General features: G+C 36.5%; 8 protein-coding genes across 8 annotated transcripts; 3 read left to right on the plus strand and 5 right to left on the minus strand.

Annotated features, from left to right (window-relative positions):
* Positions 1–114: 114 nt before the first annotated feature.
* C9374_006940 (uncharacterized protein) lies at positions 115–4020 on the minus strand (the record flags this gene model as incomplete). The annotated part of the gene is made up of 1 exon (XM_044696856.1): positions 115–4020. The coding sequence occupies one exon, from the start codon at positions 4018–4020 to the stop codon at positions 115–117; it is 3906 nt and encodes a 1301-aa protein (XP_044555303.1).
* Positions 4021–4359: 339 nt separating this feature from the next.
* C9374_006941 (uncharacterized protein) lies at positions 4360–7850 on the plus strand (the record flags this gene model as incomplete). The annotated part of the gene is made up of 7 exons (XM_044696857.1): positions 4360–5320; positions 5368–5529; positions 5573–5997; positions 6044–6205; positions 6265–6360; positions 6421–7041; positions 7107–7850. The coding sequence occupies 7 exons, from the start codon at positions 4360–4362 to the stop codon at positions 7848–7850; spliced, it is 3171 nt and encodes a 1056-aa protein (XP_044555304.1).
* Positions 7851–7930: 80 nt separating this feature from the next.
* On the plus strand, positions 7931–10507 carry C9374_006942 (uncharacterized protein; the record flags this gene model as incomplete). The annotated part of the gene is made up of 2 exons (XM_044696858.1): positions 7931–10066; positions 10112–10507. 2 exons carry the CDS (start codon positions 7931–7933, stop codon positions 10505–10507), a joined length of 2532 nt encoding a protein of 843 aa, XP_044555305.1.
* Positions 10508–10576: 69 nt separating this feature from the next.
* Positions 10577–11720, minus strand: C9374_006943 (uncharacterized protein; the record flags this gene model as incomplete). Its single annotated transcript, XM_044696859.1, has 2 exons — positions 10577–10923; positions 10991–11720. 2 exons carry the CDS (start codon positions 11718–11720, stop codon positions 10577–10579), a joined length of 1077 nt encoding a protein of 358 aa, XP_044555306.1.
* A 280-nt stretch (positions 11721–12000) lies between these two features.
* On the plus strand, positions 12001–18224 carry C9374_006944 (uncharacterized protein; the record flags this gene model as incomplete). The annotated part of the gene is made up of 4 exons (XM_044696860.1): positions 12001–13411; positions 13492–17832; positions 17892–18061; positions 18114–18224. 4 exons carry the CDS (start codon positions 12001–12003, stop codon positions 18222–18224), a joined length of 6033 nt encoding a protein of 2010 aa, XP_044555307.1.
* Positions 18225–18229: 5 nt separating this feature from the next.
* C9374_006945 (uncharacterized protein) lies at positions 18230–19427 on the minus strand (the record flags this gene model as incomplete). Its single annotated transcript, XM_044696861.1, has 4 exons — positions 18230–18300; positions 18354–18930; positions 18975–19080; positions 19174–19427. The coding sequence occupies 4 exons, from the start codon at positions 19425–19427 to the stop codon at positions 18230–18232; spliced, it is 1008 nt and encodes a 335-aa protein (XP_044555308.1).
* A 328-nt stretch (positions 19428–19755) lies between these two features.
* Positions 19756–20319, minus strand: C9374_006946 (uncharacterized protein; the record flags this gene model as incomplete). The annotated part of the gene is made up of 1 exon (XM_044696862.1): positions 19756–20319. One exon carries the CDS (start codon positions 20317–20319, stop codon positions 19756–19758), a length of 564 nt encoding a protein of 187 aa, XP_044555309.1.
* A 143-nt stretch (positions 20320–20462) lies between these two features.
* On the minus strand, positions 20463–23891 carry C9374_006947 (uncharacterized protein; the record flags this gene model as incomplete). Its single annotated transcript, XM_044696863.1, has 2 exons — positions 20463–22983; positions 23260–23891. 2 exons carry the CDS (start codon positions 23889–23891, stop codon positions 20463–20465), a joined length of 3153 nt encoding a protein of 1050 aa, XP_044555310.1.
* Positions 23892–23904: the final 13 nt, after the last annotated feature.

The raw sequence follows: 23904 nt of genomic DNA on the forward strand, positions 1-23904 counted from the left end.
TTTACTTCTTGCAACCGTACGAACTTTCACACATGTTTATGATCATTTTTAATTGTTGTTGTAATTTTGTTTTCATAATAAGTTATTATCTGTGTTTTAATACTATTTTACAAATTATTCTTCTTCTTGGTGTCTTTCTTCGTCAAATTGTGTCATATCTATGGTCAGAGTTTTGGATGACTTGGAAGGAATATCTCTGAAAATACCAACCAAGGATTTGGCATTGGTATAAAAGTTTTCTTTCAATGAAATGATAATGAATTGACACATGAGATCTGTTTGCTTGTTCACCGAGCGTCTAATGTAATCAGCAACTTTGTTGACGTTTACATTATCAAGAGCAGCATCAACTTCGTCCAAAATATAGAATGGTGAAGGATTATACTTGTGAATAGCAAATAATAAAGCAAGAGCAGCGACTGTCTTTTCACCACCACTCAATTGTGACATGTCTCTATAACGCTTTAGTGGTGGCATTGCATTGTACTTAATTCCTTGAAGATATGGTTCATCTGTGTCTTCCAAAGTGAGATAGGCTGTACCACCTGTTGGTGTTTTCACTGATTTTGTCAAATCTTTGTAAATAGAGTCAATAGAATCTGCAATTTTGTCAAATGCTTTTGTAAATGCTTCCTTTCTCTTTTTCTTAATATCTTCGAAATCTTTCTTAATCTTTGTTGTTTCTTCTCTTGTCTTTTTGTATTCTTCTAGAGTATCCTTATATTTCTTGTTGATAACGTCATATTTACCAGCAATTGCGGTTGTTGGAGCAAGTTTTTCAATTTCTTCTTGAAGCTCTTGAAGTTCATTTTCGAATTGTTTTTCAATCTCTTCATAGTGTTTCAAGTCTCTAACTTTTTTCTTGGATTTGTCAATGGAAGAAAAGTCAAGAGTGACAAGTTCTTGGGAGGCAGGAGTTTCTTCTTCTGTTGCTTGTGAAATAGTAAAAGATTCACTAAACCTAATTTCTTCTGGTTCCTCCTCTTCGGCTTCTTCAGATTGCTTTTTCTTTTTCTTGCTTCTACCTGCTGGTCTTGTTTGTTTTCTCTTCTTTCCATCTTCTTCCTCTTCTTCTTCTGATTCTTCTTCCTCAGGTGTAACAGTAACTTTTCCTTTGATTGATGGAAGTTCAATCTCTTCGATTTTACACTTCATGAACATTTCTTGTCTCTTATTTCTGAGTTGTTCAATTTGGTTTTCTTTGGCTGTAATTTGTTTAGTAATCTTAGTCAGCTCATCCATATCAGTTTGAAGAATCTTCTTCAATTCATTCATTTCAGTGTTTTTATCGTCAATGGATGATTGAGAGCTCTTCAATTCTTCAAGTAACTTCTTAAAGTCCTTTTCAACTGAAATGAGTTCCGTTTCTAATTGCTTAACTCTCTCTTTCTTCTTTTCAAGAGATTTCTCTTCAGTTTCAACTTCTTTTTCAAGTCTGTCAAGTGAGGTAGCAACATCTCTCTTTCTAATGAGCTCCAATTGATTGGTCAGACGAGAAATCATTGTTTCAAATCTTGATCTCTCCTTAGCTGCATGCTCTTCTGCCTTTTGTCTCTTATTTTCATATTCTCTAATGTTATCAATTCCAATCTTCTTTGAGAAAGCAGCAAAAATACCTTCCTCAACTTTAGCAATAGAATCTTCAATAGACTCGATTCTAGTATCAAGATTACTAATGGAATCTTTCAATTTGGTAAGATTTGGTGTCTCAGCTTGAATTTCTCTATCGACATCTCTCAGTTCAGTTTCAATACCATCAATCTTCTTCTTTGTAAATTCTATATCTGTTTTCACCACCATTCTTCCTTCAATTTGAGAAATGTCATTTTGAAGTTTGATGAGATATGTAGAATCAGATGCTTCTTCTCTTGTGAGAGATTGAATTTCAGATACAAGCTTATCTCTGTCATTCTTTAACTTTTCAATATCCTTTTCCTTATATCTTGATGCTCTTGTCTTGGCATCTGCTAACCCACCAGTTACCATACCTGCCTTTGTGATCACTGTTCCTTCAATAGTTACTGCTTTAACTTTAAAACCTAAACCAGCAACATCATTGAAGCAAATGTCAACCGCTTCTTGATAAGTATCACAAACAATGGTATTACCAATAGCATATTTGAAAACCTTCTCAAGTTTTTCTTCAAAGGAAATGACATCGATGACTAACTTGGCAGTTGTGTTTGGAATCTTTCTCAATTTTTCATTAATCTTTTTGGCTTTAACAGTATCAATTGGAATGAAAGTACATGTTCCTAAACGTTGCTCCTTAAGATATTTGATGCATTCAAAAGCAGTCTTTTCATTTTCGCAAACAATAGAATTCAAGTGCTTTCCCATTGCAACATTGACAGCAACATTGTATCTTTCACGGACGATTGTGAATAAATCAGCAACCTTTCCAATTACACCAGGGAAGAGACGTTTCATTCCATCAAGAGCCTCTTTGAATTTTTGTTCTCTTTCAGAGTCACGTTTCTCTACCCTGGCATCTTTTAGCTTGTCTCTCATTTCATGCAAATCATCTTCTGCCTTTTGTTTTCTCTTCTTCTTTTCATCACTGGCTCTGGAGAGTTCGTCATACTTTCTCTTCTTTTCCTGAAGTTCATTTTCAAGATTTTGAAGAGATTCTTCGAGTTTTTCAAGTCTTTTTTGATTGGTTTTCTTTTGATCTTCTAATTGTTTCTTTCTCTCTTCAAGTTGACTAACTTTTTGTTGAAGTGTTTTCTGAGATTCAACAAGAGTACTCTTTTCACCATTAAGTGAAGCAAGTTCTTGTCTTAAACTGACTGTCTTTTCAGCAGCTTGAGTTTTTAGTTGATTGTATTCTTCGAGATCTGCTCCAGAAAGTTTCAACTCCCTTTGACTTTCTTCTTTCAATTTGTTCTCCATTTCTTGTCTTTCTTCTTCAAGCGTTTTAATTTCTTCTTCCAGTTTTTCTACATCTTTAGTATGTTTATCAAGTTGTGATCTCTTCTTGTCCATATTCTTGGAATGTTGTTTCAAACTATTTTCCAAGTGACTGACTTCAACCTTCAAAGATGCAAGTGATTCTCTCTTTTTTTGTACTTCATCTTTTTGTGATTTGACCTTTGTGGCAGAAAGAAGATTTTGTTTCTTTAACTTGGCCATTTCCTTCTTCTTTTCATTAATTTCGTCATTGGTTGTTTTTTGTCGAGATGTCAAGTTACTCTTGTCCTTATTAAGACGTGTCAATTCTGCTCGATGTTTGCGAATGTCCTTTTCAATATGGTATAATTTCCACAGAACAAATTGAGATTGCAATTCTGTATGTTGATTGGTTGCTTCATCAAATCTGTCAGCATCTTTCTTTTGATTTTTATATTGTGTTTTCTCGGTTGTAATTCCCTTCTTCTTTTGGAAGTTTGTAATGAGCTTGTTGTTAGATTGCTCGTACAGTTCCTTTAGTCTATCATATTCTTTTTTATATTCTTCTGAGCCAGAAATTTGTTCAAACAACTTGGTCAACTCTGTTGGAGACTTTGATGCTACGTTTTCAACATCACCTTGAAAAACTAAAAAGTTTCTTGCTTTTGTAAGAATGCCAAAGCTTTTCAACTTTCTTTCATAATCGCTTGCTTGGACAGTTTTATGATTAATCTTATATTCAGTTTGTCCTTGTGCTGAAATTGTTCTAGTAAATTCAACCTCAGCTCCTTCTTCTTCTTCATGTTCAGGAGATGTTTTGAAAACCAATTTCACGTAGGCTGTTCTGTTTTGGAGTTGGGCCATACCGTCACCATTGAAGATCAATTGTTTCAAATGTGAAGAACGGAGATATTGTGCTCTTAGACCCATAACGAAACTAATAGCATCCATTAGATTTGACTTGCCGCTACCATTAGGACCTATGACGCAAGTAAAATCGTTGAAAGGCCCAATAATTTGACGACCCTTGTAGGACTTGAAATTTTCAACTTCAATTCTAACAATTTGGCCATGATGATTGTTTTCCGTGGTGCCAGATTGGGAGGACTGTGCTCCTTGACTTTGGCTCATGTTTAAAGGATTTAAAAATTAAAGGATTTGGTTGTGGATGGAACAACACTCGATGGTCTCACAGCAAGGCTTGAGAATATTCAATTCGAGTTTCAAAATTGATGATGATGACGATCGGTTTCAGAAGTGAAGCCTAGAAGAACGCAGCGCTGTGCTCCGAATTTTTTTTAAAGTGAAAATTAAAATTTTGAGCGGGCGCTTTTGGCGCCTAAAAATTCCAACAAGGCTTGGAATGAGTTTTTTGCTGACAAGTTCTGTGTTGATTTACGAGTATTTTGTGAGCATCAACTTCAAACATTGAAGTGGCAATAAAAGAAAATTTCAAGATCAACAAGAAAAATGCTCAACAACAAAACTTCCGGGCCGCCATCAACGAAGAGAATGGGTTCTCGTACCATACAACATGCCCAAGCAACACAAGAGATCCGAAATACAGAGAAAACTGTTACACCTAACGAAAAACATACAAACAACAAATTATCAACAACACCTAATAATATCATAGTTCGGAAGCTACCAACGATCATACAATCCAGCAACAATGCAGCCAAAGCGCCCGTTGTTCGATATCATAATATAGATGACGATGATGATCCCGAAGAAGCAAAATATTCTCAAAAACCCCAACCACAACAAAATAATCAAATATCAGCAACACCTCACGTACCAACAACCTCCAAAGTCATTGTAAATAATGTTCGTCAACTTAGTAGTCATAATCAGCTCAAAACAACAGAGGGAAAATCAAAACCTCCACAAACGAGCAACAACATGCCAACTACCCTTACAGCCACCAAAAACCCCCCAACCCCTTACCATTCAAACTCACCTCAACTGTGTACAAGAAATGACCATTTCCAATCAAAAATTTTTGCTAACGCAAATACGGAATCTTTGGACGCCCTTACTAACCAATTCAAGAGGCTTGGAACTTTTCCTATAAATCAAAAAGAACATTCTATCACTAACTTCTCTGAAGAGTGGATGAGAAAAAAGAAAGCGGCTATCAAGAGACGAAAAACAAAGTTACGAAGCGAAGAGCTGGCAAGAAAGGTTATAAATCATTGGAAATGGTTTGCTAGAAATGGACTGAATGAAATTAAGGCCAAAAATATGAGAAATAACACTCTAATTTTTAAATGTTTTCAACATTGGAAGCGAAGAAAAGAAGATAGAGAAAATATTTGGAAACGAGAATTTATCATGCAAACCCGACACAAATTTTCTGTCATGCAATACTTTTTTATGATATGGAGGCAACAATTGAACAATAATTTACAAAAAGAACAAGAACTTTCAGGTATGTGTATTACCTCAAGTAATTTCAGATACGAAATGTATATGAAGATGTGGCATGTAAACACTTTATCAAAATTTTGAAAATCCGAGCCCTCAAATCATTGCAGACAAGTTGTGAAATACGTCGCACCAAACGATATTCAATCCTGGTTGCTGACAAGTTTGAATATCAAAGAAACGTGAGAAGAGTCATTGGTGCTATTAAAGAAAGTAAGTATCTGGGACAGTACCAACTTTTTTTACAACATTCCAGTCAAAATTATGAGAGATAAGATAAATTTTGGAGAATCCCATTATACAAACGTTTTACTACGTAAAGCATGGTCAGCTCTGAAACAGTATATTCAAGAAGAAGCTGAAATTAAGATTAGAAAGGCCACCGAATATTATGATCTTTCCATCCAAAGAAAGGCCTTTGGGGCATTAAAACAGCAAGTCGTGAAATACATAGAGAAGAGAAAAATACTGGCAACAAAATTAGAAATTGTGGACAGGTTTTTCAAAAATAAGACGTTAAGAATGGTATTCAATTGTTTGGCGCAGTATTGTCACATGAAAACAGAAAAGCGTAAGAAATTGAATCAAGCCGAAGAGTATTTCAGAAATACATTCTTGTCCTCATACTTCAATAATTGGATAATAACCTTACATAATAAGATGCATTTCCAAGAACTAGAGGTATGTACATAATAGTTGGAATTATCAGTTTCAAACAAGGACATAGAATATTGTTGTTCAAAAGCAAAGAAAGAGAGAATTGAAACAAGTACTGATGACGTGGAAGGATAAACTGTGTACACAACGACATGCAACTGTTTTAGAAGAGAAGTCTGAACGATTCCGTTGTGAATCTTTGATAAGAAAATCTTTGTTTGCACTAAGCAACGTAAGTGTAGCACTATTCTCTCAACATTTAGAATTTCATTCTTTTCATTATCATTCCAGTATCTCCTTTTAAGAAAAGAAAAACATCAGCTCTCAAACAAAGCAGAAATTTTTCATCGTTTTTCATGTTTGTATAAGGGTTTTAGACAGTGGAAGGTATGTACAGTTGGTTCTGTTAATTACTGTGTGGACAACAACCACACATATCGCTTTTAGGATAATTATTTACTTGAGGAACAGAGAACCAAATCGCTTCATGACAAAATTCAACCCATCTTGAGAAGAAAACACAAGTTTCTTAAATCTATTGTGCTACGAGCTTTGGCTCAGCATGCTTGTACTCAAAAAGAAAAAAAAGCGAAAGAAGACAGTAGAGTTGCAGAATTAAAAGCAATATTGGAATGCTCAAAAGTTTCACGCATATTTATAGCTTGGCGACACTATTATGAGAATAAGGTAATTGAGAGAATCAATATTGAGAGAGCAGCTCTTCATCATAATCGAATACTGAAAGAAAAGGGAATGAAACAGCTATTTGCCTATGTTTTATTCAGGAGAAGGAATGAAGAATTGCATAGAAAAGCTCTACAATTTTCATTGAAATATTTAGCGAAACCTATTTTCGATCTATGGAATAACATTGTTCAAAAACGATTGAATGATAAGTGCAGCTTGAAAAAAGCAGATTTTCTCATGAAGAAACATTTGGCAAAGAAGACATTTGCAGCATTGAAGAATTATGTATACTATGCTCGAGTGAAGAGCAAGTTAGAGATTGAAGCGTTGGAGAATAGAAATGCACTCTTGTTACGAAGAGGATTAATTCAGTGGATGGAGGTAAGTTTTAATCGAAGGATTAGGGCAAGTTTGTCTCTAACATGTTCCAATTTCTTCATGAAAAGTCTGCCTGTGAACATCATGCTCAACGAATGAGAAAAATCCAATTAGATCACACAAAGAGTGAATTTGAAGCTTTGCAGAGAGTTGAAAAGTATGCCAGACATTGGTTATATATTACTATTAGAAATGCTCAAAAACGAGGCTCTTATTTGTTTAGTGGCTATAGAAAAACAAACATTACGCAATCAGATCATCATCAACAACAGAATGCGGCATTGGATCTCACCCAGAGTAGAGGCCCACCAAAAAGAAGACCGTCACCAAGAATTCCCAACGAGTTACTTTTCAACTTTCCCATCAATCCTCAGGATTCATTGATCGATACCACTCATTCTCAACCTTCAATGAGCGACGAGGAATTGAAAGTACAAAAGCAAGTTTCCTTCCAAATACAAGACTCCTCTCCAATCATTGCAAACTCTCCAATAGGACACAATGAAAATGTTCGAAATACTAACACTGACTCTTCACTCATCGAAGAAATTGACAAAATCAAGAATGTTCTGGAGGAGTTTGAAAACAACTGGACCCCAATCTATGAAATGGAAAAAGACAAGAGAAAGTATTTGAGGGAATTGATTGATATTGAGGACGACTATACCAACATTCAAGAGCTGACATTGGAATTGAATCATCTTGAGAAAAGGGCAAAGACCTATCTGAAATTTAAACGAGAAGAGTTGCCAAAACTTATTGAACAACTTCATCGGTTACTACTGTCATCATGCGATCCAGCATTGTTGTAACCGTTAAAAGCAAGTTTAGACTTGTTGGTTGTATAATAAGCCTCATGCGTTCGCTCACGTATTACAACAACAAATAAAATATGAAAACACCAACAACCCGAACTTCCTCTTCCAACACCAACCAAGCTAAAAGCGGCTTCAAAAACGTTGATAAGGCTTTGTATGAAAATGACTTTCCCTCAGGCCCAACCCTAACCTCAACATCAAATAGGAAGCCAACAGGAACGCCCCATAAGTACAACACCAATTCAGCAGGTACTAATGCTTCTCCATCCCTTAATATTGTAGCGCTACTTGACAATCAAGCGAGAGAAGTTGGATTTGCAGTCTTCAACCTCAGAACAAATTCAATCAGGTTAACTCAGTACAATGAAGGCTCCAGTTACATTAACACCTGCAATATGTTGAAGGTGTATGAGCCAGCGGAAGTACTGTTTCCAAAAACATTATACGATGCCAAGTTGTCCTCTGTGGTAAAGCAAGAGCTTGAGAGCAACGGCGAAGGAGGCTCTAGCAAGGCCAAAATAACGTTCATTGCAAGAAAGCTTTTCAATGAAAATAAGGGAAATGAATACATCAACACCTTACTCATGGATCACGAAAATTCATCAATCCAGTCAGACATCGTATCCAAATATCTGAGCGTTAGTGCTTTGTCTGCTGTGGTTCAGTATATTGAGTATGTTCAAGAGATTACCTTTCAACCACGAAGTCTCAGAATTTCGTACGTTGCATGTGACGGACATCTCATGATTGATTCCTCGAGTATTTCATCTCTTGAATTAGTGAGAAGTTTGAAGTACGGGAATGGAGTTTCCACATTGCTATCGCATCTCGACTACACTAAAACTCCAATGGGTAAACGTATGTTAAGGACTAATTTGTTGCAGCCACTGTTGGATACCTCATCTTTAAATGCGAGATTAGACACAGTGGACGAGTTATTGGCAAACGAAAAGGAGTTTTTTGAAGTCGGTGCGCTTCTTTCAGACTTCAATATTGATATTGCCCATTTACTCACCCAATTTACTCACACCAAACGATCCAACTCCACCAGATGTTCTCATTCAACAGTGCTTAACATTATTTGCTTAAGAAAAATAATTGAAAAAGTTCCTCTTCTCGAAGAAAAGCTCAAGTCATACAATACTCCAATTTTGAAAGCGATATCTCAATCGCTAGAGTATCAGGAATTTGCAAGTCTCAAGCAAAGCATTGATGAGATTATTAATGAAAAAGGTGTTGTAAACAGCAAAAACAAGCAACAACAAGTAATATTTTCCGTGGCTGCTGATGTGGATGCTTTGTTGGACATTGGAAGAAAGAAATATATTGAAACTATAGAAGAAATACAGGGTCACCACAAGTATTGTCAGGCAGAAACCGGGGTGTCTTCTCTCAAGCTTAGATATAATGTAAGAAGAGGATATCACTTCACTTTTGAGGATAATGTTCGTTTGTCACATGAGGCTCAAAAGTTATTAATTCAAAGGCTCAAGAAAGGCAAGACTGTTCATTGCTCTACTGAAGAGTTAAACTCTCTGAACGTGCGCATGAAAGAAATTCTTGACGAAATATTTCTCATGACTGAAATGGTGGTTAGCAGACTAGCAGAAATGATCAAGACCCACATCAGTGACCTGTACAAATTAGGCGAGTCTATTGGTCTTCTCGATATGTTATTCTCCTTTGCTACTCTTGTAACGTTAAATAGCAACTATACAAGACCACAATTTTGCACTGAAGGGCCAACAGCTATCAAGCAAGGAAGACATCCTGTAATGGAAAAGAATTTAAATGGAGAATATGTGGCAAACGACACATATTTGTCAGAATCCAGTAATTTTCATATCATAACAGGAGCTAACATGTCAGGTAAATCTACTTACCTGAAACAGGTAGCCTGTATCCAAATTATCAGTCAAATAGGAAGTTATGTACCATGTAGTTATTGCAATATTAGAATTGCTGATAGAATTTTTACCAGAATAGGTAATAATGATAATATCGAAAATAATAGTAGCACCTTCATGGTTGAAATGGTAAGTTTGCTGAGAAGTGTTTACGACTTACCGGATATAATCGAAAAGAAAGAGGTCGCTAACATTGTTCAAAATGTCACAAACAAAAGCTTAATAATAATCGATGAGCTCGGAAGAAGCTCCAGCAATATTGAAGGAACTGCCATCGCGTGGAGTATTGCAGAACATCTGAGCGTAAGTTGTGATTTGGCTAATACATTTTGAAACGTGTTTTGGAAGGCACTACGCGCGTACTCACTCTTTGCTACACATTACACTGAAATGAGTGATTTGGAGGATTTATACCCCAACATTAAAAATTCTCACCTTAGAGTGACAACAACCCAAGATGGAGAGTTGAACTATCTCTATCAGTTACAACCTGGAAGCTGCTCAGAAGATAGATATGGTATTAAGTTAGCAAAAATGTTGGGCATAAATTCTACAATCATCAATGAAAGTGAGATCATTTTGGAAGAGCTCATAAAGAAAAAGCAAAAGCCGCAACATGATGACCAAAGCAACAAGGAGTGGAAATTAGTGTTTGGTATTGCATCAAAGTTAATTGCTCATTCTGACTCTGAATATGAATTGTTCAAAGACACTGTGGTCAAACTTAAACAAGCCCTCTATTAGTTCATATTTCATAATGGTAGTAGTAATAAATTGTTGGAGATAATTTCCATAATTCACGTCTCAAAGGCATTAATCGAGTTTTTTATGCAAATATTGAGAAAATAGTTCAAAACTTCCCAATGTCAATACTGCCGCAGGTACTACTCGAACAAAATTAGCGGCCATTCCTCTATAAAATCCTCTGTATCCTTCTTCATGCCATATCCTGTATATTGCATCTTTCATTCCTTTATAAGGCTCATAATTAGCTGCAAGTTGAATGTCTTTTCCGTGTGCATGGTCTTGCAATCTAGATCTTAATACCTCGTGAGGATATGCTATCATACTTGCTATTATTTTACTTGCTGAGCTAGCAATTATAATGACTGTCATATTATTGAAAGTTGTATCTTTTTTGAGTTCTTTCTTTAAAAATTCTATTTTGGTAAAAATAATAAAAAGTGAAAAAATGTTAGAACGTTTGAAATTGAATAAAAAACCAACCATATACTGGAAATTGAACTCCCACATGTATCGTTCCAAACAAAGAAGGTGTTAAGCCTCTATATAGCCCTCTAATTCCTTCTTTTCTTAAAATTTCTTGAAACGCGTGATAAATTCCAGTATATTGTTTTTCAACTTGTGTTTGCATTCTTGTTTTTATCACCCACATGGGAGATACCACAAATGACGTAATAACTCCACTCAACATTGAACTAGTAAGATGATTTAACATGACATGATCTTTCAACAATTTGCTTTGTGCAAAGGATGATTTAAAATGTTCATAGGATGTAAAATAAACTGCCCAATTTGGAACGTAACCCAATAAATTAGTACCCAATCCTTTATACAAACTCGTAAATCCTTCAGTCTTTATCATGTGTTTCATTGCTCCTAAAACTCCTCGATATGGAGATGCAGCATGATGTTGTTGTTGATGTATTTGTGATGGAAGATGAGTATAGTGTGCTTTATGAGGAATTCTTTGAATCATGAGTCTTGTTCGGATGACATCAAGAGGAGCCAGAGTAATGGCAGCTAACATACCACTCAAGCTTCCAGCAGTGGCATGGATGGTTTTATCTCGTTTTTGTTTGACTACGAGAGGAGGTGTTTGATGATTCCTCAAGGGATGAGAGGAGTGTTGAGAGTAATCTGATAACCGTTGTTCCGTTATGGAGGGTGATGGAGTAGGATATGGAGAAATATCTTCGGAGAGTTTGTTGGTCATGTTGGAGCCTCTCTCTCTTTGTTAATGATGATAACAACAATAAATAAAAGATGGAACGAGCAAGGCTCAAAGAAGAATCGCAAGGATGATGTATTTTTTTTTAAACTGAGTATCCTTGAAGAAGAATGCACACAATTAGTTGAGAATTGGTCGACGAATGCTTCAATCACTTTCCCTATCAACTTGTTTTCACTTGAGGCCTTTCTCAATTTGATGTTCAGTTTTGATCCAATCGGAAAGCTTTCAGGATTCCAGATATTTTCACTGTATCACAAAAAAAATGTCTCCGCCAACCACCACTTTCACGGGAGAGACTTCTCAGCGATCCTCTCAATCATTCGCACCAACACCACGATCCGACTCGGCCGAGTCCACAACAACCAGACATTATAGATCTGTTTCAAATTTTTCTACTACTTCCTCCATTATGACGGTTACTGATAGTGCAAAGCCTAAACTTGTTGAATTTACTACCAATGCTCCCGGAGGTCAAAACATTTCATCATTCCTCTCGAAAATATTTAATAATCCTCAAAATAATTCTAATAGTTCATCATCAACATTGGTAGCAAATAACGTTGTTTCTAATTTATCATCGCCTGATAATAATTATTTCTTTTATGAAAATCCATCCAATCAATCTCTGTATTTATATGTTAGCAACAATCCGTTAAAGTTGAGTGATGAAATTCCTGTAAAAAAGACGAAAAAGAAGAGTGCTTCCTCTTTCAAATCCATGACAAATTCCGAAATTTCAGAGGAATATAAAACTGCAGCAAACAATTTCAATAGCAACATCACAAATGTTGACAAACAAGCCAAACAAATTCCACACCAACCAAATAATCCTATCACTGCAAATAATCATGAACCATCATTAACTGCAGTATCTTTCGATTCTTCAGGTGTTCTGAATCACTCTGAAAATCATTCTTATCTTGAAAACCCACAATTGAAACATTTGGATTTTAAGAATATTGACCATATTATTAGCACAAAGAAACGATCAATGTCCATCTCTAAAGACAATTCTGGACTGGTTGAAAGTGAAAATGGAGCTGGCTCATCCTACGTTGGATTTTCTCTTGTCAACAAGAAGGAATTGCTAAAAATGGAAAATAGAGTAGATTTACAAAGTAGACACAACACAACCCCATCGGATTCATTGATGAACAGATCAAAATCTCATCCTGAATTATTTACAATTCCTGAAGCAACTACGGACGAAAATTCTGAGCCATCTCCATTGATAATGCCAATAATGAAACAAGATCAAGATAAGGCACCAACAAACACTCCGATAGATTCACCAAGAAAACATTACTTGCCTAACCAATATAGTCAGCATCAACCACTCTCTTCAAATGTTGAAAATACTTCTTCAATTTCTACTCAAGTTTCATCCAACCATAATAATACTCCAAATACCCCAAATATGCAACCTTATTACAGTAGTAGTGGTGGTGGTACTCCTGAAATGAGTCAGCATGCTGGTCGTGAAAAAGGACTTCGAAATTTCATTAGTAACACACTTCAAAGAAAATCAAACGCCAGACAGTTTTGGATGCCAGATGATCGTGTCACCAATTGTTATGAATGTTTAACTCCTTTTAGTGTTTTTAAAAGAAAACATCATTGTAGAATTTGTGGTCAAATATTTTGTTGGAAGTGCTCGGATTACTTTATTGATGGTAAGTTACAAAAAAAAACTGAGTACCATTGATTAGTATATTATGAATTCGTGTCAATCAAATTTATTGGTGTCCATAAGGCAAGAAATGGGGTTACACTGGAAAAATGAGGGTGTGTAATTATTGTAATAATTTGGTAGGGCAGTCCCAAAATCTCTCTCAAATACTGAATGGAGGAACCTCAAACGCACCATCATCAGCTGCTCTTACCAGTAGTTTCTCTTCAACATCGACTACATTGAACACGAGTACTCAAACCAATCATGCATCATCGAACAACAACAACAACATGTTGAACAATTCACCTGTTCCCAATTCCACAGGTCAGTCATCACAACTCAATTCATCTCCATCTGGTATTCTTGCTCCACACAAATCATTTTCCTCCTTCTTTTCAAGTATGGATGAATTTGGTGCCAAAGGTCTTGCTGAGGGGCTTGATACTGATCCAGATGATGATGATGAACAGCAAGATAAAGTATCCACGAATCGTGAGAATGATGGTAACGCTCCAAATGATGCATCAAGTAGTGATGATGATGAAGATGACGACGATAATGAAACCAATGATCCATCCATCCGTCGTCGACGTTTGCGAATTCATACCAATTCGCTCAATCCAACGACGATCTTTGACGATTCACTCTTGATGAACAACAGTGATTTTACAATGGCAGCAGCAAGTGAAGAAGCTGATAATCACACCCATTCTCAAGGCGGAGGAATTGATGGAACAGTTCCTTTCAAGATTATTTCAGGAGAAGAATTTGAACAAGGTTTTGATGAACATTTGAATTCCCTTGAAGAAGTTTCTCAAAAACACCTTAAAGCAATTGTTTCTCAATTGATTCAAAGAGAGAATGCTATGTGGTCATCATCACATACATCTACTACACAAGTTGTTGGTTCTGAATTTGGATCCATAACATCATCAACACCTTCAATTGATCCCAAATGGGAAGAAGTCATTGTAGGATTGGCTCTCAGAACTGTGAACTCTTTGAATCCTAATATTTTGAGAGGAGATAAAATGGATATTAGAAACTGTTTAAAAGTGAAGAAAGTATTGGGAAGTAACATGTCAAAATCTGAATATGTCGACGGAGGTGTTGTATTTTCAAAGAACGTGGTTCACAAACGTATGAAAACAAATTTGAAAAATCCAAAACTTTTAATTCTGAGCTGTCCCATTGCCTATCAATATCACAAAGCAGAAACTCAAAGCATGACTTCTATGGACATTCTCATTAGTCAAGAAGAAGAATTTTTGAAACTTCTTGTTGAAAGGATTGCAGAAAAGAAACCTGATTTAGTTTTTGTAGAAAAATCGGTGAGTCGATTTGCAAAAGAATTATTACTATCAAAGGGTATTGCAGTGGTTGTGAATGTGAAAAGAAAAGTGTTGGAAAGAATTTCCAAATGTACAGGATATCCAATTTTATCCTCTATTGATGAATACGATCAATCAATTCTTCACATGAACCTTAATCAAACACCACCACCTCAATGCACTCATGCCTATATGAAACGCATTGGAAATAAGAATTTATTTATTGTTTGTGGTAAATATACAGATGCTCAAAGTACAGTAGTGTTGAGAGGAGAAGATGAAAAGGAACTCGAATTGGTGAAACCCATTTTTAAATTTGCTGTCTATGTCGCCTATAACTTGAAATTAGAAACAGAATTCTTCTTTGATGAGTGTGGAACTTTACGATTCGATGCTCCCACTAGTACCAATTCTCCATACATTTTATCTGCCTCTCCCAATGTAAAATTTTCATTGAGATTGGAAGATTTGGATCTTGCAAAACTTGGAATTGTAAATCCAATACAAACACTTACACATCGAGAGAAAGCAGTCCACGACTACTACTACTCGGACACAACCACCGCCACCACAACACCATCATCATCATTGACTGGTATGGACAACAACAACAATCCCTACACAGAAACTGAATTGGCCATATTTGGAGATGTCTTATCTCCCTATGTTCATCAGAATATTATTGTACTCTTCACAAAACATCCAAAAGTGGATCCAAAATTATTATTATCATCATCCTCTCTCATTACTGAAACTCAATCATTAGCAAATCCAGAAACTGTGGTCATTGCATATTACACCGATAATGACATGCCTTTGGGTAAATTCTTGGAATTGAAATGTTTCAATCCCAACAATATTTTGAATTATATGAACACCACACGAATGTACACACATGGAGATGGAAAGATTATTCTCACTGTTGAGAAATCTCCACAAATAATTTCATCAAGCGATGAGGGTATTGCCATGTGGAATTATTGTAAAATATGTGAGAGACATGTGACTCCAGTCATTCCCATGTCTGAAAGCGCATACAAATATTCTTTTGGAAAGTTCTTGGAAAGTACTTTTTATAATAGTACTCTCAGATGTAGAACTGGAGGATGTAATCATAGTGTACATCATGATCATATTAGATACTTTGCATATAATGATGTTATTGCCAAATTTGAGTACAAACCTGTCAAGATTTATGATATTGTATTTCCAGGAAATAGAGCAGTTTATGATGAAACGTATCAAGCCTCTCAATTTACCGTTATGGTTCAAAATGTTGAAGATGCATGCAACGTTCTTTTTGCAGATTTTATGCAACTAGTTCTTGAAATTGAAAGTAATTTTTCATTGTTAAGTGAAGAACAAATTGAACAATTTCATGAAATTGGAGAACAAATCAAAAATCAACAAAATATTTTGTGGTCTTCCTTGAGCACTATTAAGCAAAAGCAAAACATTTATACTCTCAATGATTTTATTAGAAATGTTTACATCTCCACGATCAGTTGGAATGATATGATTATTGAATTATTTTCTAAATTTGGAATTCTTAAATCAACAACATCGAGCGGTGTTGTAGCAAACTCAATGTCCTCTTCAGCAACGACCGTTTCAAACACCGCGATGAAAACAGCAATGACAAAATCAAAACCTGTAGTCTTGAAGGATGCTCCATGTTCTGAAAGCTCATCCTCACCTTCGAGCAATCACAGCAATGGTGTTATTAGCCACAACAGCAACAACAACTCGGGACACATCTCTTCTGTTCTCACATCTTCTAATCCTCGATTGATTAGTGTGGAATTTATTATTAATGACACATCTCAACAAGAACACAAACCACTCATCCAGGTCATTCTTAAACGCAACATTTTCCTAACTTCCATCACTCTTTCTTCCATGAGCTCTAATAGTGACAATGAATCAGCCATAACTACACCATCAAGTTATTTATTACCAGTGGTTGAACCATTGAATTTGGATGGTATCGAATCTACTACTGCTACTACTACTACTACTACTACTACTACTACTACACTCAGAAATATAAATACTTGTGGCGGCATTGAAAATAATTCCTCATCATTAGAGTTCAACACTACTGGTATGAGGAACAATACTCCTCATAGCGTAGTGAATACAACAATCACTCTCAGTACTGCTAATACATCATCATCAGATGATGCATCATCTCCTTTACCCTCTTCAGGTCGATCACAAAAAGGTTTCAGTTTTTTACCATTTAGAAATCAAAACAAACAATCTACTATTTTCGATCAACTTCAATTGAAACCTGTAAAACTTCCAGCCATTATTGATGGAATATCAGCTCATTTATTTTTACCATCTGGAAGTACAAATGCAAATGTTATTGTATATAATGATGAACCATCTACGATCATTGCATACACATTGAGTTCAACGGATTATGATAAGGTTATTCGCTCCAATTCAGAACATGAAGATATTGAAATGGTGTTGAAATCAAAAGAAAAGAATCATTACAAATTTTCATTTTCAGATACTTCCAACTCAAACTCTGGAAATAAGGTGACTCTTATTGATGGTGAAATTCCATTCAACAATTCATCGACATCCATGTCGAATCGATCCAAAAACAAGACGAAATTCAGCTGTACTTGCTTCTTTGCAAAACAATTTCTTGCTTTACGAAAAGCATATTGTGATGGTGATGATTCATTTATTCATTCTCTTGTTCGTTGTGTGAAATGGAATACAACAGGAGGTAAATCAGGATCATCATTTACCAAGACATGGGATTCCAAGTATGTTCTCAAAGAAGTGAATTCTCGTGTTGAGTTATTGAGCTTTTTAGAAATTGGCCACGCTTATTTTGAATATGTTGCAAGTTCACTGTTCCAAGAATTGCCAAGTGTTTTGTGTAAAATTTTAGGAGTGTTTCGATTGAGTTATTATGAAAAGGGTAAATCTGTGAAAAAAGATATAATTGTAATGGATAACTTGTTCTATAATAGAGTAATATCTAGAACTTTTGATTTAAAGGGATCTATTCGGAATAGGTATCAAAAGACAGAGGGTGCAGTATTGATGGATGAAAACTTGTTAGAATGTAAGTTATCAAAAATACTACTAGTAACTTTGGATTAACACATTGCTGCTGACTTACAGTCATTTACAATGGATCTCCGCTGATTACCAGAGAATCATTCAAATCAATACTCACTTTGAGCGTATTCAACGACACTCTCTTTTTGAGCAAACACAATATTATGGACTACAGCTTGTTAGTGGGTATTGATGAAGAAAATGGAGAGTTAATTGTTGGAATTATTGATTATGTGAGGCAGTATACATGGGACAAACAATTGGAAACATGGGTAAAATCTGCAGGAATTATCAGCAACAAATCCAAAGTACCCACAGTCATATCTCCAAAACATTACAAAACAAGATTTAGAGAAGCTATGCAAAGATATATTATTTCAACATGCAGCAAATTAACAGGTTTAATTAATTGAGCTACTTTCTCTCCAAAGAGCAATTTCTGCATTGACTGAACCCGTAATAAAATAATTATCTTCTCAGATGATTTAGAGAAAGGTTGAATATGACAAATTATAATGAACCTACCTACTGGATGATAGTCAATGGAGATAATTTCGTCAATAGTGGTAGTAGTATTGATGGTTGAAACAGTCGCATGAGCTTGAGGGTCAACAATTTCTTCACATGATTCAGTACTCAAATCCCACCGAAATATTTTGCCTCTCTCATCGCCACTAAACAAGTACTTGTCATTGCTCGAAAGAGTATGTTTGATTTGATACTTTTCATTTTGATGACCCTTAAAAACTCTTAAAATATTTCCAGTGCTCACTTCCACCATGGAAATGGTTGATTCTAATGAGCTGCATAAATAACACAGAAAATCATGGGTGAAAGATACATGACCAATACTCTTGGTTCCCATATGATCCAATTTCAGTTTTCCCATTCTAATATCATAATTATGTACAGTGCCATCCACACATCCAGCCAAAATACTTGTATCAGAACATGCAATACTTGAAACGCTATCTTGAAAGTCATTCATTGTTTGAATAGATTTAAATGATCCTGATCTCATGTCCCATACTTTCATTGTTCTATCATATGAACCTGAAATTACGACTTCATTATTGTTGCTATATTTTACACAATTCACTTTCTATGATTTGGGTAATTATTCAATGACCACAATATTATACATACTCCTTTGTGCTCTTTAAATCTTCTCTTCACTTCCCCAGTTGAAATATCCCATAAGAACACAGATTTATCTCCACTGGCACTCACAAAGAAATTATTATCAGTAGATCTAGGAATGAATTTAAAAATGTCATCAGAGTGTTAATGATCATAAAAGATGTTTGGAAAATGTTTTCAAAATCCTCAGTATGTCTGGACTTACATATCCAAATCAAAAACTTCATATCCATGACCTTTATATTCTTTCAGAACAAAAAATGATTTAAAAGGATTAAATAATTTAATTATTTTGTCCCCTCCGGCACTCATGCAATACTGTCCATTTCCATTGCTAAATTTAATGCTATAAATCGGACCGTTATGTTTCTTTTTAGAGATATCCACATTGTTTTTTGATAGAGTTCGTAGAGAGCATTCAATCGTGTATCTGTTGGTGGTGGGTCCAAGATGAAACATTTTTTTGTTCAAAGTTGGTTGAAGACCAAAAAATGTGACGATAAAAGTAAAAATTGCCGACACCAGGGATCGAACCAGGGACCTTAAGATCTTCAGTCTTACGCTCTCCCAACTGAGCTATGTCGGCTTCATGTCACAAAAAAGCCAATACATAAATAATAATTGAATTACAATAATTGCTTGTCAAACATTTGGTGAAGAGGAGCATAATCTAAAGTATCAAAAACATGCACGTCACATATTAGTAATAGGCAAATATTAAGCCAACCTTAAATTATATTTATCGTTTAAACGTTTGAACAAGCTTGAACATGTTTTTTTAAACATGTTATTCAGTCTTTTTGTCGCTGGTTGGAGTTGTTGCAGATACTGTTGGTGTGTTTTGATTTCTCTTCTTACTACTTGAAGTTGATAAATGCAAAATATACAAAATAGTACCAACAATATTCGATGCAACAGCTGCCCAAAATATTTTAGCATGATAAGAACCTCCTGCATTCATTGGTTTCATGACAAATCCAAATGCAATAAGCCAAATGCCTAAAGCAACATGTGTAAGTAATGTCAACATTCGATTTCGAGTAGCAAAAAAAACAATTAATAAAATCAACACGCTGGAAAGAAGAAAAACAAGACAAGAAAATTGATAATGTGCTCGAAGAAGTGTTTTGATGGATTGTCCAACAGCTTGTTTTGATGGGGACAATTCTGATCGTAATGATTCCAAATAATGATCCACAGAAATATCCGATGTAATTCCTAAAATTTCTCTATTGCTCTTTTCATCGATTAGCCATGGTTCATCATTCACAAGATACATCCAAGAGATCAAACATCCGAAAGCAGCAAGTAAATATAAATACAGGCTTGACGCAAAGACCAGAAAACGCATTTTTTTGTGTGGGAATTTTTGTGGATTTTTTCTAATAAATAAATAATAGGAAAGTTTATTTTGTGAAGATGTAATAAATAAATATTTGGTTGTTAACAAAATTGTTTTGCCTCTCGTTATGGTACTCAAAAAGTGCTGGCTCTCTACTTTTGGTCAACAGTGACGGATGTTGCAGTCGTATTGACATTGGTTGCAGCCACAACATTGGTTGTACTTGAGGCACAAGGTTGAGAATAAGTAACTTTCTTTGTGGCAACCGGCGATTCAACATCCTCAGCTCTATCACGTTTGGTCAATGGAGAAGATGAATCTGAAGCTTCAGTAGCTTGATAGGTCCTCACTGGATAAATAAGTTTGCTTTGACGTTGGTAAATCATCTTTGTTTGACCTGATGGTGATGGTTGAGGTGAGGTTGTTGATCTGACCTCTCCATTGCTACTACTTCCTGAAGATGTGGAAGATGTTCCACTCGTTCCGCCAACGGTTCGACAAGGTTGAATGACACCCACCACACCACTATGATTCTGTGAATCAGCAGCGCCAACATTGTTGGTTGCAGCAGTCGTAGTTGTAGACACAGTGAGCACTCCAGCCTGTTGTTGCATTGGTGGTCCATTATTCACACTTGTAGTAGCACCACTCGAAAGAGTTTGACTTCCTTGTAAGCACGTAGGTTGCAAATAATTATTTCCAGAATTGGAAGTCACTACTGGTGGTTGAGATGGAGGAGGCCCATACGGAGCATTGAAACCATGTGGTGGTGGCAGTGGTTGAGGATAACCTCCATATTGCTGCTGAGGTGGAGGGTATGTATATCCTGAATGATTGTTATAATTTGGATCCATTGTGTGGCCACCATGAACATAATTATGAGGTGGTGGTGGTGGTTGTGGATATCCATAAGGATGTGGTGGAAGTTGATAAGGATAAACTCCAGGTGGTTGTGTCACTCCTTGAGGCTGTGGAGGATATGGATACATTCCCTGTTGTGGTTGATATTGAGGTGGTGATCGATAAGGGTCATAATAGTAATAGTGAGAATGTGGTGGTCCATAGGTATGTGGTGTTGTTTGCAATGGTTGTTGTTGTTGTTGTTGTGGAGGATAAGTTGGAGGCATTGGTGTTACACTCACTGAATTATTGGTCAATGTTGCAACTGAAGTACCACTACTTGTATGATTTCCACCTGCTGTTGTGGTACTTGGAGTGGTCGTAGCAGTAGAATTATTTGCCGAGTTGCTTGGAGTTGTATCCTCATTCACAGAATTGGAAGAATTCGATGCATTGGATGGCACCACCATGGTTGGTTCATTGGTAGTATTAGCACTTGATTCATGGGCAGTGTTCTTATTTTCGTTTTCTTGTGGAGTCGCTAATGGTTGTTGAGATTGTGTCTGATCAGGCAATGGTTGAGATGGTTGTGATGTCTGAGCAGGCAATGATTGAGGTTGCGATGTCTGAGCAGGCAATGATTGCATCTGAGGTGATTGCTGTTGTGTCTGGGCAGGCAATGGTGGTTGTTGTTGAGGTGGTACTGGTAGTTGTGGTACTTGTTGTGGAACATAATTCTGATAGTGTATGGATGGTTGTGGCTGCTGTACATAGGGCAATGGTGGTGTCAGTTGTGAATAAGGCTGCTGAACATTGTCGTGATACGGTGGAGGATATGGGTAAGGGTATCCATTAGGAGGAGGAGGATATGAATAAGCAACATAGCCATTGGGTGGCTGTTGGTATGATTGTTGAGGTGGATAGTATTGCTGCTGTGTTGGAGGTTGAGTTGGTGTTTGAACGGGTGGATGATTGGTCGAATTGGTCATCATGACACTTCCTGAAGCAAGAACAATACCATTCGATGTGGTGGTGGTGCTCTGTTGTGATTGAGCCTCAACATTTGAAGTGAGTCCTACATTGCCATTCATCGATGAAGTAGTGGTAGTAGTATTCGAGGTTGATGGCACAGTTGTTGTTGGCTGGTGAGTGCCACTACTGGTGTTTGGTTGTGGAGTCGCTGCACAAGTGGATACCACCTGATGATGTTGAGCATACTGCTGTTGAGGTGGTTGTGGTGTTTGTGGAATGGGTGGGGGACCTTGTGAGTATGAGGAGGGAGTGGGTCCATTATTATAGTGATACGAGTTATTGTTGTTGTTGTTGTTGTAGTAAGCATTGCTTGGTGGTTGATACTGTTGCTGTTGCTGTGGTATATTGATCATTGGTGGTCCACCTTGGCCTCCTCCTCCTCCAACCACAACACTATTATTATGGAAGGATTGCGTGTTGGGAGTTCCATAACCAGTCATATTCTGTTGTGGTTGTTGATAGTACGCATGATGATTAGGTTGGTGGTTATTGTTCATTCCCATACTTGGTTTTGGTGATGACAAGTTCTGTAATGAAGGTGAGCTTTGAGTGGAAGAACGTCGTGCACACATTGCACCCAATACTTCAGCTGCCACTGCTTCATCATTTGATTTTTGTTGATGTTTGTTCGCTCGCTTCTTATGCAATTGAAAGCACGAAAACAACGACTCGGAATCATCTTCTGTATTGGGAAAAGAAGTTTGCATATTTCCAGGAACTGCAGTTACAGATTGGACGTTATTACCATTGTTATTGTTGCTGTTGGATTTGGAACCAATACCTCTCTTTCTATAAGGCCATCTGAGTAGAGGTTGTTAGCAAGTAGGTTTTCAATTGGGTTAACCAGAGTAGTAGCCAATAGAACAACAAGAAATCATCAACATGTTGACAGTGATTACGTTACAAGGTTGAGTGTTTGGATGAAATTAATGGATGTGTTTCGTTCATTCATTCGTTCAGCATCATATCACGTCATCAATGGTCAAATTTGGTTCGTCATTACCGGACCAGCACACACGAATAATACATGTATGGAAAACAGGTTTCGAAATCCTCGTCATCATCATGATCACTTACCTTCTGATACCAAGTTCTCTACATCTTTTCTTTAGAGAGGTCTCATCAACGTGCAAGAACACACAAGCCTCATGAAGAGGTAATCTAAAGTATTGTGCAATGGCCGAATAACTCAAATTTGCTGCAATGTTCACGAAGAAGTCAGAAGGAGGTGGACTCTTAAAACTCTTGGCAATAGGTCTGTGATAGGGTTGTTGTTGCTGTTGGAGAGGAGAGGCTAATCCTTGGCTTGACGGTGTTGTTGGAGTGGAGGATATTCCACCAAGATGATGATTGGTACTAGATGGTGTTGTTGGTCCATAATAATTATTATTATTATTGAATGGCTGATGATGAGTGTTTGATGTTGGTGATGTCATCATCATCATGGTTGATTCTTCCTTGATCATCATTTGATTATTATTATCTTGAGGTGTGGAGCTGAATGGAACAGATAAAACTTGTTTGTCATCATGGATCTTGTGGATTTCTGGAACGGATGGGTCCATAGTGAATGTTGTTGAAGAAGGATGATGATCCATGGTGGAATGAACACTCGTGGACGTACTCAACAATACGGAAGGCTTGCTCTCAGCGTGTAGTGAATCTTCTTGTTGCTGTGGTGATGGATTTGGCGGTTGCTGCATCTCCATGCTGTGTGGCAAA

The sequence above is a fragment of the Naegleria lovaniensis genome (genome assembly GCF_003324165.1).
Source record: "Naegleria lovaniensis strain ATCC 30569 chromosome Unknown tig002, whole genome shotgun sequence".
Lineage (NCBI taxonomy): Eukaryota > Heterolobosea > Eutetramitea > Acrasida > Naegleriidae > Naegleria > Naegleria lovaniensis.